At 48.4% G+C, this 17,451-nt stretch overlaps 1 protein-coding gene across 2 annotated transcripts in view; it reads left to right on the forward strand.

The window, feature by feature from the left end:
* The window catches only part of ANKLE2 (ankyrin repeat and LEM domain containing 2), a 258,310-nt gene that overhangs the window by 104,439 nt on the left and 136,420 nt on the right, over positions 1 to 17,451 (forward strand). For both annotated transcript variants that reach the window (XM_063964705.1, XM_063964704.1), the window contains exon 4: positions 2,735 to 2,928. In XM_063964705.1, coding sequence (XP_063820775.1) covers positions 2,735 to 2,928 — 194 coding nt within the window. The remainder of the gene's footprint in view (positions 1 to 2,734; positions 2,929 to 17,451) is intronic.

Raw genomic sequence — 17,451 nt, forward strand, 5'->3', positions numbered from 1 at the left:
GGTCAAGTCAGAAGACTTCACTACACATAAATATACTGGAACTAAGGGCCATTTACAACGCCCTGAGCCAAGCGGAGCCCCTGCTTCAAAACAAACCAGTGCTGATTCAATCAGACAACATCACGGCGGTCGCCCATGTAAACCGCCAGGTCGGCACAAGAAGCAGGATGGCGATGGCAGAAGCCACAAGGATTCTCCGATGGGCGGAAAATCACGTGCTAGCACTGTCAGCAGTGTTCATTCCGGGAGTGGACAACTGGGAAGCAGACTTCCTCAGCAGGCACGACCTCCACCCGGGAGAGTGGGGACTTCATCCAGAAGTCTTCACGCAGATTGTAAACCGTTGGGAACGGCCACAGGTGTACATGATGGCGTCCCGCCTCAACAAAAAGCTAAAAAAATATTGCGCCAGGTCAAGGGACCCTCAGGCGATAGCTGTGGACGCTCTAGTGACACCGTGGGTGTACCAGTCTGTTTGTGTTCCCTCCTCTTCCTCTCATACCCAAGGTACTGAGGATAGTAAGAAAGAGAGGAGTAAGAACTATACTCATCGTTCCGGATTGGCCAAGAAGAACTTGGTACCCAGAACTACAAGAAATGCGCACAGAGGACCCATGGCCTCTGCCTCTCAGACGGGACCTGTTACAGCAGGGGCCCTGTCTGTTCCAAGACTTACCGCGGCTGCGTTTGACGGCATGGCGGTTGAACGCCGGATCCTAACGGAAAAGGGCATTCCAGATGAAGTGATTCCTACGCTGATAAAGGCTAGGAAAGACGTGACAGCACAACATTATCACCGTATATGGCGAAAATATGTTGCTTGGTGTGAGGCCAGGAAGGCCCCTACAGAGGAATTCCAGCTGGGTCGATTCCTGCACTTCCTACAGTCAGGAGTGACTATGGGCCTAAAATTAGGATCCATAAAGGTCCAGATTTCGGCCCTATCTATTTTCTTTCAAAAAGAACTGGCTTTACTGCCTGAAGTTCAGACGTTTGTTAAGGGAGTGCTGCATATTCAGCCCCCTTTTGTGCCTCCAGTGGCACCTTGGGATCTTAACGTTGTGTTGGATTTCCTGAAATCCCACTAGTTTGAGCCACTTAAGACCGTGGAGCAAAAATATCTCACGTGGAAAGTGGTCATGCTATTGGCCTTAGCTTCGGCTAGGCGTGTGTCAGAATTGGCGGCTTTGTCATGTAAAAGCCCTTATCTGATCTTCCTTATGGACAGGGCAGAATTGAGGACTCGTCCCCAATTTCTCTCTAAGGTGGTATCAGCGTTTCATTTGAACCAACCTATTGTGGTGCCTGCGGCTACTCGGGACTTGGAGGACTCCAAGTTACTAGATGTAGTCAGGGCTTTGAAAATCTATGTAGTCAGGACGGCTGGAGTCAGGAAAACTGACTCGCTGTTTATCCTGCATGCACCCAACAAGCTGGGTGCTCCTGCTTCAAAGCAAACTATTGCGTGCTGGATCTGTAACACGATTCAGCAAGCTCATTCTGCGGCAGGATTGCCGCATCCTAAATCAGTAAAAGCCCATTCCACAAGGAAGGTGGGCTCTTCTTGGGCGGCTGCCCGAGGGGTCTCGGCTTTACAGCTTTGCCGAGCTGCTACTTGGTCGGGTTCAAACACATTTGCTAAGTTCTACAAGTTTGATACCCTGGCTGAGGAGGACCTTGCCTTTGCTCATTCGGTGCTGCAGAGTCATCCGCACTCTCCCGCCCTTTTGGGAGCTTTGGTATAATCTCCATGGTCCTTACGGAGTTCCCAGCATCCACTAGGACGTCAGAGAAAATAAGAATTTACTCACCGGTAATTCTATTTCTCGTAGTCCGTAGTGGATGCTAGGCGCCCGTCCAAAGTGCGGACTCTCTGCAATACATGTATATAGTTATTGCTTAACTAAAGGGTTATTGTTATGAGCCATCTGTTACTGAGGCTCAGTTGTTGTTCATACTGTTAACTGGGTATGGTTATCACAAGTTGTACGGTGTGGCTGGTATGAGTATTACCCTGGATTCCAAATCCTTTCCTTGTTGTGTCAGCTCTTCCGGGCACAGTTTCCTTGACTGAGGTCTGGAGGAGGGGCATAGAGGGAGGGGCCAGTGCACACCAGATAGTACCTAATCTTTCTTTTAGAGTGCACAGTCTCCTGCGGAGCCCGTCTATTCCCCATGGTCCTTACGGAGTTCCCAGCATCCACTACGGACTACGAGAAATAGAATTACCGGTGAGTAAATTCTTATTATATATATATATATATATATATGTGTATGTATGTGTGTGTGATTATATATATATATATATATATATATATATATATATATATATATATATATATATATATATATATATAATACTATTATGTATGTGTGTGTTTTTAACTAATAAAAACACACATGGTATTTTCATAACTTTTTATTTTAGACTATTTGGGGACTATTAAATGGTTCCCTGCGTACCCTGCTGGGTGTCTATAGGAATGGCCGTCTATCGGCGCTATGCGTTTGAATGGGCATCCGAACTACGGTCGCCCAAGGTACAGACATTTTTAACACCTTTTTTGTTGGACCTCCTGAGGCTGCAAGAAAAAAAAGTGACTGCTATGGCTAATGGCCATTTATCGGAGAAACAATTGAATGGCTCCAATAGACGCTCATTCCTTTAGACGGCCACAGTTGAATCTGCCCCTAAGTGTGCATTATTCATTAAGCTTATTTATTTAATGTTTAGATGGAGTGTCTGCTCCAGATGTTGAAAGCCTCAACAAAGAGAAGGCAAATAGCTTCAAAAGCCCCAGGACACAAGATCTGACTGCAAAACTGAGGAAAGCTGTGGAAAAGGGAGATATTGCCACATTTTCTGATCTTATTTGGAGCAATCCTCGTTATCTTATAGGATCTGGAGACAACCCAACTGTAGTGCAGGTATGATTGATGATAAAAACCCATTGCCAGCCTAATGGATAAGTCCGCCTTCAAGGACTCACACACCTCACTCACGTGTATAATACACACTAAACACTTAAACATTCTGAGCGATGTGCTAGATTGTGCCTGCATGCACAAGTCAGATCGCTTAAGTTTTAGGAACGGATCTCTCCTTGTGTACCCCCGTTAGTCCTAAACTGTGCAGTTATCTGCCTGATAAGCAGTGTATGGCCACGGCCGAGCACTAATTATCTTCCATGAGAAATCTTTCAGCATACCCAACAGATGCGAAAACGTGGTGCTCAGATCTTATAATGGATACACTCGCCATCGGACAGAGATCAATTTTCTGATAGTGTACGATTACGTAATATTATCTTGCCTGCCTGATTTGTGAGTTTTGTTTCAGTGCATGGCCAGCATAAAAAGTCACTGTGTGTTTGCTCTTTTCAGCTGGTTTGAATGACCTATTTTGCAAAGTGTGGACCAGATTTCACAGTAGATCCTTGGTCTCATGTAAATTGCTAACTCTTAATCCTCTCTCCTGGGAAGATATTAGGAGTCAATGCCACAGGTGTCTACTCTCCCAGCGAGATACAGGCATGTGGTATTGCATTGATTGGAAAATCTAGACAACCTTCAGCCCATTTTCATTGGGCAGGGGTTTCCTTGGGAACCATCTTAACTTTGATTATGAATGCATAATGTGGTCTAAGCAGTGGCAGATGGTTTGCAGGCCATTAGACTCACTTCTGAGTTCTTGGTTGTGCACATCCATGAAGTTTGCAGGTACCTAGGAGATGCAGCTCTGAATCATGAGCCCAGGGAGACTGTTTCAAGCTTAGTGGTCTGATTGACGGTACCAGTTGAGAGGTGTCTGGAGTTCCTGATTTTGTTTGTGGAAGAATTTATTTTGGCCAGTGCTGGATAGATCTTTCTGTCAACAAGGAAAGAGTTTTTCTACCAGTCAAGATTTGCAGACCTAAGGGCCTTAGGTTACCACTCTTCATCCCAGTTAGATGAGTAGTCTGATATGCAGGGGACAGTTCTGCTTTTCTAGAAACTTGTTCTTGGTCCGGAACCAGACAAATAATTTTACATTATTCTGATCTTGAAATACTTAATTGTTCAGATTGTGTATGAAAACTTTCCGGATATCCCGAGTTCAGTCATCAACAGCTTGGAACAGGATGTGATAAAGGTATATTAGCAGCATCAACAACCTGTAAATGCATGTTCCAGATATGGGTGTGACTTTAGTGCTTCCTGAAAAGTTTAATCACCTGTAGTTTAGGGCTCAATCTTTTGGCTGACATACAGGGTCTGATTCTGGTCGTACGCAGTCTGCATGCAGTAGTATTCATTAGATTTTTTTGCAGTTGCCTTACACAGTTTATGATCTAATCAGACTATGGGGTATATGCAATTCCGGGCGAATTGCAGCACTTTTTCGCCCCGTTTTTAAATTCGACACAATTCGACCGTCGAATTCCGGCAGGTGGGTGCCGGAATTCGACATATTAAATAAAAAACGAGTTCGACAGTCCCGCTGTCGAAAAACGGCCGATTTGACGGATTTTGATTAGATTTTTAAAAATGTTTAAAAACCGGTAAAAAACCCGAAAAAAAATTGCGTGGGGTCCCCCCTCCTAGACATAACCAGCCTCGGGCTCTTTAAGCCGGTCCTGGTTGCCAAAATACGGGGGGGGAAATGACAGGGGATCCCCAGTATTTTAACAACCAGCATCGGGCTCTGCGCCTGGTCCTGGTGCAAAAAATACGGGGGACAAAAAGAGTAGGGGTCCCCCGTATTTTTTGTACCAGCATCGGGCTCCACTACCTGGACAGATAATGCCACAGCCGGGGGTCACTTTTATACAGCGCCCTGCGGCCGTGGCATTAAATACCCAACTAGTCACACCTGGCCGGGGTACCCTGGAGGAGGGTCCCCCCCCCCCCCCAGCCACCCAAGGGCCAGGGGTGAAGCCCGAGGCTGCCCCCCCCCCCATCCAAGGGCTGCGATGGGGGGCTGATAGCCATGTGTAAAAATTAAAGAATATTGTTTTTTGCAGAAGAACTACAAGTCCCAGCAAGCCTCCCCCGCAAGCCGGTACTTGGAGAACCACAAGTACCAGCATGCGGGGGGGGCGGGCCCGCTGGTACCTGTAGTTCTACTGCAAAAAAAATACCCAAATAAAAACAGGACACCGACACTGTGAAAGTATAACTTTATTACATACATGCCGACACACATACTTACCTATGTTGACACGCCGACTCTGGCCACGTCTCCAATGTCGACGTCCGGGATACCTGAAAATAAAATTATACTCACCTGATCCAGTGTCCAGTTCTTTTATTGTAATCCACGTACTTGGCAAAACAATAAAACGCATTTACCCGAACCAGACGGACGGTTTACACATGGGACCCCTTTCCCCGAATGTAGAGACCCCCCGTGACTCCTGTCACAGAAAGGTCCCTTCAGCCAATCAGGAAGCGCCACTTCGTGGCACTCTCCTGATTGGCTGTATGCGCGTCGGAGCTGTCAGACGCGCATCGCACAGCCCCCTCCATTATCTTCAATGGTGGGAACTTTGCGGTCAGCGGTGAGGTCACTCGCGGTCAGCGGCTGACCGCGGGTAACCCCACCGCTGACCGCAAAGTTCCCACCATTGAAACTAATGGGGGGAGCTGTGCGATGCGCTGTCTGCCAGCTCAGACGCGCAAAGCCAATCAGGAGAGTGCCACGAAGTGGCGCTTCCTGATTGGCTGAAGGGACCTTTCTGTGACAGGGACCTTTCTGTGACCTTTCTGTGTCTCTGCATTCGGGGAAAGGGGTCCCATGTGTAAACATGGGACCCCTTTCAGTCCGTCTGGTTCGGGTAAATGCGTTTTTTTGTTTTGCCAAGTACGTGGATTACAATAAAAGAACTGGACACTGGATCAGGTGAGTATAATTTTATTTTCAGGTACCCCGGACGTCGACATTGGAGACGTGGCCAGAGTCGGCGTGTCAACATAGGTAAGTATGTGTGTCGGCATGTATGTAATAAAGTTATACTTTCACGGTGTCTGTGTCCTGTTTTTATTTGGGTATTTTTTTTGCAGTAGAACTACAGGTACCAGCTTGCCCGTTTTCCCCCCGCAAGCTGGTACTTGTGGTTCTCCAAGTACCGGCTTGCGGGGGAGGATTGCTGGGACTTGTAGTTCTTCTGCAAAAACCAATATTCTTACATTTTCAACAAGGCTATCAGCCCCCCATCCGCAGCCCATGGATGGGGGGGACAGCCTCGGGCTTCACCCCTGGCCCTTGGGTGGCTGGGGGGGACCCCTTGATTGAAGGGGTCCCCACTCCCCCAGGGTACCCCGGCCAGGGGTGACTAGTTGGGTATTTAATGCCACGGCCGCAGGGCGCTGTATAAAAGTGACCCCCGGCTGTGGCATTATCTGTCCAGCTAGTGGAGCCCGGTGCTGGTACAAAAAATACGGGGGACCCCTACTCCTTTTTGTCCCCCGTATTTCTCTGACGTCCTAGTGGATGCTGGGGACTCCGTAAGGACCATGGGGATTAGCGGCTCCGCAGGAGACTGGGCACAAAAGTAAAAGCTTTTAGGTCACCTGGTGTGCACTGGCTCCTCCCCCATGACCCTCCTCCAAGCCTCAGTTAGATTTTTGTGCCCGAACGAGAAGGGTGCACACTAGGTGGCTCTCCTGAGCTGCTTAGTGAAAAGTTTAAGTTTAGGTTTTTTATTTTCAGTGAGTCCTGCTGGCAACAGGCTCACTGCATCGAGGGACTAAGGGGAGAAGAAGCGAACTCACCTGCGTGCAGAGTGGATTGGGCTTCTTAGGCTACTGGACATTAGCTCCAGAGGGACCGATCACAGGCCCAGCCATGGATAGGTCCCAGAGCCGCGCCGCCGGCCCCCTTACAGAGCCAGAAGACAGAAGAGGTCCGGAAAATCGGCGGCAGAAGACGTCCTGTCTTCAACAAGGTAGCGCACAGCACTGCAGCTGTGCGCCATTGCTCTCAGCACACTTCACACTCCGGTCACTGAGGGTGCAGGGCGCTGGGGGGGGGCGCCCTGAGACGCAATAAAACACCTTGGATGGCAAAAAAAATGCATCACATATAGCTCCTGGGCTATATGGATGAATTTAACCCCTGCCAGAATACACAGAAAAACGGGAGATAGGCTCCGCCCCCTTCTCGGCGGCCTTATCTCCTCAGCACACTGGCGCCATTTTCCCTCACAGCTCCGTTGGAGGGAAGCTCCCTGGCTCTCCCCTGCAGTCACTACACTACAGAAAGGGTTAAAAAAGAGAGGGGGGCACTAATTACGCGCAGTATTAAATAATACAGCAGCTATAAGGGGAAAAAACACTTATATAAGGTTATCCCTGTATATATATATATATATATATATATATATATATATATATATATATATATATAGCGCTCTGGTGTGTGCCTGCAAACTCTCCCTCTGTCTCCCCAAAGGGCTAGTGGGGTCCTGTCCTCTATCAGAGCATTCCCTGTGTGTGTGCTGTGTGTCGGTACGTTTGTGTCGACATGTATGAGGAGAAAAATGATGTGGAGACGGAGCAGATTGCCTGTAATAGAGATGTCACCCCCTAGGGGGTCGACACCTGAGTGGATGAACTGTTGGAAGGAATTACGTGACAGTGTCAGCTCTGTATAAAAGACAGTGGTTGACATGAGACAGCCGGCTACTCAGCTTGTGCCTGTCCAGACGTCTCATAGGCCGTCAGGGGCTCTAAAGCGCCCGTTACCTCAGATGGCAGATATAGACGCCGACACGGATACTGACTCCAGTGTCGACAGTGAAGAGACAAATGTGACTTCCAGTAGGGCCACACGTTACATGATTGAGGCAATGAAAAATGTTTTACACATTTCTGATAATACGAGTACCACCAAAAAGGGGTATTATGTTCGGTGAGGAAAAACTACCTGTAGTTTTCCTGAATCTGAGAAATTAAATGAGGTGTGTGATGATGCGTGGTTTTCCCCCGATAACAACTGATAATTTCTAAAATGTTATTGGCATTATATCCTTTCCCGCCAGAGGTTAGGGTGCGTTGGGAAACACCCCCTAGGGTGGATAAAGCGCTCACACGCTTGTAAGAACAAGGGCTCTACCCTCTCCTGAGATGGCCGCCCTTAAGGATCCTGCTGATAGAAAGCAGGAGGGTATCCTAAAATGTATTTACACACATACTGGTGTTATACTGCGACCAGCAATCGCCTCAGCCTGGATGTGCAGTGCTGGGTTGGCGTGGTCGGATTCCCTGACTGAAAATATTGATACCCTAGATAGGGACAGTATATTATTGCCTATAGAGCATTTAAAAGATGCATTTCTATATATGCGTGATGCACAGCGGAATATTTGCCGACTGGCATCAAGTCTAAGTGCGTTGTCCATTTCTGCCAGTAGAGGGTTATGGACACGACAGTGGTCAGGTGATGCGGATTCCAAACGGCATTTGGAAGTATTGCCTTATTAAGGGGTGGAGTTATTTGGGGTCGGTCTTTCAGACCTGGTGGCCACGGCAACAGCTGGGAAATCCACGTTTGTACCCCAGGTCGCCTCTCAACATAAGAAGACGCCGTATTATCAGGCGCAGTCCTTTCGTGGGCAAGCGGACAAAAGGTTCCTCATTTCTGCCCCGTGACAGAGGGAGAGGAAAAAGGCTGCAGAAATCAGCCAGTTCCCAGGAACAGAAGCCCTCTCCCGCCTCTGCCAAGCCCTCAGTATGACGCTGGGGCTTTACAAGCAGAATCGGGCACGGTGGGGGCCCGTCTCAATGAATTTCAGCGCGCAGTGGGCTCACTCGCAAGTAGACCCCTGGATCCTTCAGGTGATATCTCAGGGGTACAAATTGGAATTCGAGACGTCTCCCCCTCGCCGTTTCCTAAAGTCGGCTTTACCGATGTCTCCCTCTGACAGGGAGGCAGTTTTGGAAGCCATTCACAAGCTGTATTCCCAGCAGGTGATAATCAAGGTACCCCTCCTGCAACAGGGAACGGGGTATTATTCCACACTGTTGTGGTACCGAAGCCGGACGGCTCGGTGAGACCGATTCTAAATCTAAAATCTTGAACACTTACATACGGAGGTTCAAATTCAAGATTGAGTCACTCAGAGCAGTGATTGCGAACCTGGAAGAAGGGGACTACATGATGTCTCGGGACATCAAGGATGCTTACCTTCATGTCCCAATTTACCCTTCTCACCAAGGGTACCTCAGGTTTGTGGTACAGAACTGTCACTATCAGTTTTCAGACGCTGCCGTATGGATGGTCCACGGCACCCCGGGTCTTTACCAAGGTAATGGCCGAAATGATGATACTCCTTCGAAGGAAGGGAATTTTAGTTATCCCTTACTTGGACGATTCCCTGATAAGGGTAAGATCCAGGGAACAGTTGGAGGTTGGTGTAGCACTATCTCAGGTAGTGTTGCGGCAGCACGATTGGATTCTCAATATTCCAAAATCGCAGCTGATTCCGACGACTCGTCTTCTGTTCCTAGGGATGATCCTGGACACAGTCCAGAAAAAGGTGTTTCTCCCGGAGGAGAAAGTCAGGGAGTTATCCGAGCTAGTCGGGAACCTCCTATAACCGAGCCAAGTCTCAGTACATCAATGAAAGGGTTCTGGGAAAAATGGTGGCTTCCTACGAAGCAATCCCATTCGGCAGATTCCACGCAAGAACTTTCCAGTGGGACCTGCTGGACAAATGGTCCGGGTCGCATCTTCAGATGCATCAGCAGATAACCCTGTCACCAAGCACAAGGGTGTCTCTCCTGTGGTGGTTGCAGAGTGCTCATCTTCTAGAGGGCCGCAGATTCGACATTCAGGACTGGGTCCTGGTGACCACGGATGCCAGCCTGCGAGGCTGGGGAGCAGTCACACAGGGAAGGGATTTCCAGAGCTTATGGTCAAGCCTGGAGACATCACTTCACATAAATATCCTGAAGCTAAGGGCCATTTACAATGCTCTAAGCTCAGCAAGACCTCTGCTTCAAGGTCACCCGGAGTTGATCCATTCGGACAACATCACGGCAGTCACCCACGTAAACAGACAGGGTGACACAAGAAGCAGGAGGGCAATGGCAGAAGCTGCAAGGATTCTTCGCTGGGCGGAAAATCATGTGATAGCACTGTCAGCAGTATTCATTCCGGGAGTGGACAACTGGGAAGCAGACTTCCTCAGCAGACACGACCTCCACCCGGGAGAGTGGGGACTTCACCCAGAAGTCTTCCACATGTTTATAAAACTCGACAAGTATTGCGCCAGGTCAAGGGACCCTCAGGCAATAGCTGTAGACGCTCTGGTAACACAGTGGGTGTACCAGTCAGTGTATGTGTTCCCTCCTCTGCCTCTCATACCCAAGGTACTGAGAATCATAAGATGGAGAGGAGTAAGCACTATATTCGTGGCTCCGGATTGGCCAAGAAGGACTTGGTAACCGGAACTTCAAGAGATGCTCACGGAGGATCCGTGGCCTCTACCTCTAAGAAGGGACCTGCTCCAGCAAGGACCCTGTCTGTTCCAAGACTTACCGCGGCTGCGTTTGACGGCATGGCGGTTGAACGCCGGATCCTGAAGGAGAAAGGCATTCCGGATGAAGTCATTCCTATCCTGATCAAAGCCAGGAAGGATATAACCGCAAAACATTATCACCGCATTTGGCGAAAATATGTTGCGTGGTGCGAGGCCAGTAAGGCCCCGACGGAGGAATTTTCAACTAGGTCGATTCCTACATTTCCTGCAAACAGGAGTGTCTATGGGCCTGAAATTGGGGTCCATTAAGGTTCAAATTTCGGCCCTGTCAATTTTCTTCCAAAAAGAACTAGCTTCAGTCCCTGAAGTTCAGACGTTTGTAAAAGGGGTACTGTATATACAGCCTCCTTTTGTGCCTCCAGTGGCACCTTGGGATCTCAATGTAGTTTTTGGGTTCCAAAAGTCACATTGGTTTGAACCACTTAAATATGTGGAGTTAAAATATCTCACATGGAAAGTGGTCATGCTGTTGGCCCTGGCCTGGGCCAGGTGCGTGTCAGAATTGGCGGCTTTATCCTGTGAAAGCCCTCATCTGATTTTCCATTCGGACAGGGAGGAATTGAGGACTCGTCCTCAGTTTCTCCCTAAGGTGGTTTTCAGCGTTTCACCTGAATCAACCTATTGTGGTGCCTGCGACTACTAGGGACTTAGAGGACTCCAAGTTGCTAGATGTTGTCAGGACCCTGGAAATATAGGTTTCCAGGACGGCTGGAGTCAGAAAATCTGACTCGTTGTTTATTCTGTATGCACCCAACAACCTGGGTGCTCCTGCTTCTAAGCAGACTATTGCTCGTTGGATTTGTAGTACAATTCAGCTTGCACATTCTGTGGCAGGCCTGCCACAGCCAAAATCTGTAAAAGCCCATTCCACAAGGAAGGTGGGCTCATCTTGGGCGGCTGCCCGAGGGGTCTCGGCTTTACAACTTTGCAGAGCAGCTACTTGGTCAGGAGCAAATACGTTTGTAAAATTCTACAAATTTGATACCCTGGCTGAGGAGGACCTGGAGTTCTCTCATTTGGTGCTGCAGAGTCATCCGCACTCTCCCGCCCGTTTGGGAGCTTTGGTATAATCCCCATGGTCCTTACGGAGTCCCCAGCATCCACTAGGACGTCAGAGAAAATAAGAATTTACTTACCGATAATTCTATTTCTCGTAGTCCGTAGTGGATGCTGGGCGCCCATCCCAAGTGCGGATTGTCTGCAATACTGGTACATAGTTATTGTTACCAAAAAATCGGGTTATTGCTGTAGTGAGCCATCTTTTCTAGAGGCTCCTCTGTTATCATGCTGTTAACTGGGTTTAGATCACAAGTTATATGGTGTGATTGGTCTGGCTGGTATGAGTCTTACCCGGGATTCAAAATCCTTCCTTATTGTGTACGCTCGTCCGGGCACAGTATCCTAACTGAGGCTTGGAGGAGGGTCATGGGGGGAGGAGCCAGTGCACACCAGGTGACCTAAAAGCTTTTACTTTTGTGCCCAGTCTCCTGCGGAGCCGCTAATCCCCATGGTCCTTACGGAGTCCCCAGCATCCACTACGGACTACGAGAAATAGAATTATCGGTAAGTAAATTCTTATTTTTTTGCACCAGGACCAGGCGCAGAGCCCGGTGCTGGTTGTTAAAATACGGGGGATCCCCTGTCATTTTTTTCCCCGTATTTTGGCAACCAGGACCGGCTCAAAGAGCCCGAGGCTGGTTATGCTTAGGAGGGGGGACCCCCACGCAATTTTTTTTCTGTTTTTTTACCGTTTTTCCATTTAAAAAACAAAAACAAAAAAATATTTTTAAAAATATATAAATAATACTTGTGCCTCCTAAATAGACAAACCAAGTACCTAATCCCTTCTAATATAAATAGATATGCTATTACAGGTTGAGTATCCCATATCCAAATATTCCGAAATACGACTTTTTTGAGTGAGAGTGAAATAGTGAAACCTTTGTTTCTCTGACGTCCTGGTGGATGCTGGGAACTCCGTAAGGACCATGGGGAATAGCGGCTCCGCAGGAGACTGGGCACAAAAGTAAAGCTTTAGGACTACCTGGTGTGCACTGGCTCCTCCCCCTATGACCCTCCTCCAAGCCTCAGTTAGATTTTTGTGCCCGGCCGAGAAGGGTGCACACTAGGGGCTCTCCTGAGCTTCTTAGTTAAAGTTTAGTTTTAGGTTTTTTATTTTCAGTGAGACCTGCTGGCAACAGGCTCACTGCATCGAGGGACTAAGGGGAGAAGAAGCGAACCTGCCTGCTTGCAGCCAGCTTGGGCTTCTTAGGCTGCTGGACACCATTAGCTCCAGAGGGACCGAACACAGGCCCAGCCTCGGAGTCCGGTCCCAGAGCCGCGCCGCCGGCCCCCTTACAGAGCCAGAAGCAAGAAGAGGTCCGGAAAAATCGGCGGCAGAAGACATCAGTCTTCAACAAGGTAGCGCACAGCACTGCAGCTGTGCTCCATTGCTACTCAGGCACACTTCACACTCCGGTCACTGAGGGTGCAGGGCGCTAGGGGGGGGCGCCCTGAGCAGCAATATAAACACCTTGGCTGGCGAAAATACACCACATATAACCCCCAGGGCTATATGGATGTATTTTAACCCCTGCCAGAATTCACCAAAAAGCGGGAGAAAAGGCCGCCGAGAAGGGGGCGGAGCCTATCTCCTCAGCACACGGGCGCCATTTTACATCACAGCTCTGCTGGGGCCCACTCGCAAGTGGACCCCTGGATCCTTCAGGTGGTATCTCAGGGGTACAAATTGGAATTCGAGACGTCTCCCCCTCGCCGTTTCCTAAAGTCTGCTTTACCGACGTCTCCCTCAGACAGGGAGGCGGTATTGGAAGCCATTCACAAGCTGTATTCCCAGCAGGTGATAATCAAGGTACCCCTCCTGCAACAGGGAAAGGGGTATTATTCCACACTGTTTGTGGTACCGAAGCCGGACGGCTCGGTGAGACCAATTTTAAATCTAAAATTCTTGAACACTTACATACAGAGGTTCAAATTCAAGATGGAGTCACTCAGAGCAGTGATTGCAAACCTGGAAGAAGGGGATTATATGGTGTCTCTGGACATCAAAGATGCTTACCTACATGTCCCAATTTACCCTTCTCACCAAGGGTACCTCAGGTTTGTGGTACAGAACTGTCACTATCAGTTTCAGACGCTGTCGTTTGGATTGTCCACGGCACCCCGGGTCTTTACCAAGGTAATGGCCGAAATGATGATACTCCTTCGAAGGAAGGGAGTTTTAGTTATCCCTTACTTGGACGATCTCCTGATAAGGGCAAGATCCAGGGAACAGTTGGAAGTCGGGGTAGCACTATCTCAGATAGTGTTGCGGCAGCACGGTTGGATTCTCAATATTCCAAAATCGCAGCTGATCCCGACGACACGCCTTCTATTCCTAGGGATGATCCTGGACACAGTCCAGAAAAAGGTGTTTCTCCCGGAGGAGAAAGCCAGGGAGTTATCCGAGCTAGTCAGAAATCTCCTAAAACCAGGCCAAGTCTCAGTGCATCAATGCACAAGGGTCCTGGGAAAAATGGTGGCTTCCTACGAAGCAATCCCATTCGGCAGATTCCACGCAAGAACCTTCCAGTGGGATCTGCTAGACAAATGGTCCGGGTCGCATCTTCAGATGCATCAGCGGATAATCTTGTCACCAAAGACAAAGGTGTCTCTCCTGTGGTGGTTGCAGAGGGCTCATCTTCTAGAGGGCCGCAGATTCGGCATTCAGGACTGGGTCCTGGTGACCACGGATGCCAGCCTGAGAGGCTGGGGAGCAGTCACACAGGGAAGAAATTTCCAGGGCTTGTGGTCAAGCCTGGAGACATCACTTCACATAAATATCCTGGAGCTAAGGGCCATCTACAATGCTCTAAGCCTAGCAAGACCTCTGCTTCAAGGTCAGCCGGTGCTGATCCAGTCAGACAACATCACGGCAGTCGCCCACGTAAACAGACAGGGCGGCACAAGAAGCAGGAGGGCAATGGCAGAAGCTGCAAGGATTCTTCGCTGGGCGGAAAATCGTGTGATAGAACTGTCAGCAGTGTTCATCCCGGGAGTGGACAACTGGCAAGCAGACTTCCTCAGCAGGCACGACCTCCACCCGGGAGAGTGGGGACTTCATCCAGAAGTCTTCCACATGATTGTGAACCGTTGGGAAAAACCAAAGGTGGACATGATGGCGTCCCGCCTCAACAAAAAACTAGACAGGTATTGCGCCAGGTCAAGGGACCCTCAGGCAATAGCTGTGGACGCTCTGGTAACACCGTGGGTGTACCAGTCAGTGTATGTGTTCCCTCCTCTGCCTCTCATACCCAAGGTACTGAGAATTATAAGACGGAGAGGAGTAAGAACTATACTCGTGGCTCCGGATTGGCCAAGAAGGACTTGGTACCCGGAACTTCAAGAGATGCTCACAGAGGACCCGTGGCCTCTACCTCTAAGAAGGGACCTGCTCCAGCAAGGACCCGGTCTGTTCCAAGACTTACCGCGGCTGCGTTTGACGGCATGGCGGTTGAACGCCGGATCCTGAAGGAAAAAGGCATTCCGGATGAAGTCATCCCTACCCTGATCAAAGCCAGGAAGGATGTAACCGCACAGCATTATCACCGTATTTGGCGTAAATATGTTGCGTGGTGCGAGGCCAGGAGGGCCCCTACAGAGGAATTTCATCTGGGTCGTTTCCTGCATTTCCTGCAAACAGGACTGTCTATGGGCCTAAAATTAGGGTCCATTAAGGTTCAAATTTCGGCCCTGTCGATTTTCTTCCAGAAAGAACTGGCTTCAGTTCCTGAAGTTCAGACGTTTGTCAAGGGGGTACTGCATATACAGCCTCCTTTTGTGCCTCCAGTGGCACCTTGGGATCTCAATGTAGTTTTGGGGTTCCTAAAATCACATTGGTTTGAACCACTCACCACTGTGGACTTAAAATATCTCACATGGAAAGTGGTAATGCTGTTGGCCCTGGCTTCAGCCAGGCGTGTGTCAGAATTGGCGGCTTTATCATATAAAAGCCCTTACCTAATTTTTCATACGGACAGGGCAGAATTGAGGACTCGTCCTCAATTTCTCCCTAAGGTGGTTTCAGCGTTTCACCTGAACCAGCCTATTGTGGTACCTGCGGCTACTAGGGACTTGGAGGACTCCAAGTTGCTGGACGTAGTCAGGGCCCTGAAAATATATGTTTCCAGGACGGCTGGAGTCAGAAAATCTGACTCGCTGTTTATCCTGTATGCACCCAACAAGCTGGGTGCTCCTGCTTCTAAGCAGACTATTGCTCGTTGGATTTGTAGTACAATTCAGCTTGCAAATTCTGTGGCAGGGCTGCCACAGCCAAAATCTGTAAAAGCCCATTCCACAAGGAAGGTGGGCTCATCTTGGGCGGCTGCCCGAGGGGTCTCGGCGTTACAACTTTGCCGAGCAGCTACTTGGTCAGGGGCAAACACGTTTGCTAAATTCTTCAAATTTGATACCCTGGCTGAGGAGGACCTGGAGTTCTCTCATTCGGTGCTGCAGAGTCATCCGCACTCTCCCGCCCGTTTGGGAGCTTTGGTATAATCCCCATGGTCCTTACGGAGTTCCCAGCATCCACTAGGACGTCAGAGAAAATAAGAATTTACTTACCGATAATTCTATTTCTCGTAGTCCGTAGTGGATGCTGGGCGCCCATCCCAAGTGCGGATTGTCTGCAATACTTGTACATAGTTATTGTTACAAAAATCGGGTTATTGTTGTTGTGAGCCATCTTTCCAGAGGCTCCTCTGTTATCATGCTGTTAACTGGGTTCAGATCACAGGTTGTACGGTGTGATTGGTGTGGCTGGTATGAGTCTTACCCGGGATTCAAAATCCTTCCTTATTGTGTACGCTCGTCCGGGCACAGTATCCTAACTGAGGCTTGGAGGAGGGTCATAGGGGGAGGAGCCAGTGCACACCAGGTAGTCCTAAAGCTTTACTTTTGTGCCCAGTCTCCTGCGGAGCCGCTATTCCCCATGGTCCTTAAGGAGTTCCCAGCATCCACTACGGACTACGAGAAATAGAATTATCGGTAAGTAAATTCTTATTTTTTTGATGACTCAATGTACACAAACTTTGTTTAATACACAAAGTTATTAAAAATATTGTATTAAATGACCTTCAGGCTGTGTGTATAAGGTGTATATGAAACATAAATGAATTGTGTGAATGTACACACACTTTGTTTAATGTACAAAGTTATAAAAAAAAATTGTCTAAAATGACCTTCAGGCTGTGTGTATAAGGTGAATATGTAACATAAATGCATTCTGTGCTTAGACTTGGGTCCCATCGCCATGATATCTCATGGTATGCAATTATTCCAAAATACGGAAAAATCCGATATCCAAAATACCCCTGGTCCCAAGCATTTTGGATAAGGGATACTCAACCTGTACCAATAAAAAAAACACTAAAAAAAAACATGTTTTCAATTTTTTTTATTAGATTCCGCCAGCAAAGTGTGGCAGATGAAAATGACGAATTTACGGTCTAAAAGCACTGTTGTCGAATTTACAATCTTCAATTGAATATACTTTTGTCGAAATGCCGCATTTGTACCATTGCAGAAATTTCGAATTTGACAAATGTCGAATTTCAAAAAGTCGAATTTGGAATGGCCGTTTTTTTGATGAAAAGTACTGTATTGCATTGTCGAAAAAATTTTGGGCGAAAATGTCCCATTTTTCGGGAAATCGACCGCAATTGCATATACCCCTATATCAGAATGTGATGGAACAATGATGGCCATTCATGGGTGGTGACTGGGAGTTGGTTTGTAGTGCACACAATAGTGGACAATCCGTGTATGTCAATGCAAGTAGCTGCTTTCTCAGACACAGGCATAGGAAGCCATGGCCAGAGAGAGATGGCACTTGCCATAGGGCTGGTGTAAGCTTCAGTGGTGGCGTATA

This window comes from Pseudophryne corroboree, chromosome 1, assembly GCF_028390025.1.
Source record: "Pseudophryne corroboree isolate aPseCor3 chromosome 1, aPseCor3.hap2, whole genome shotgun sequence".
In the NCBI taxonomy this organism is placed as follows: domain Eukaryota; kingdom Metazoa; phylum Chordata; class Amphibia; order Anura; family Myobatrachidae; genus Pseudophryne; species Pseudophryne corroboree.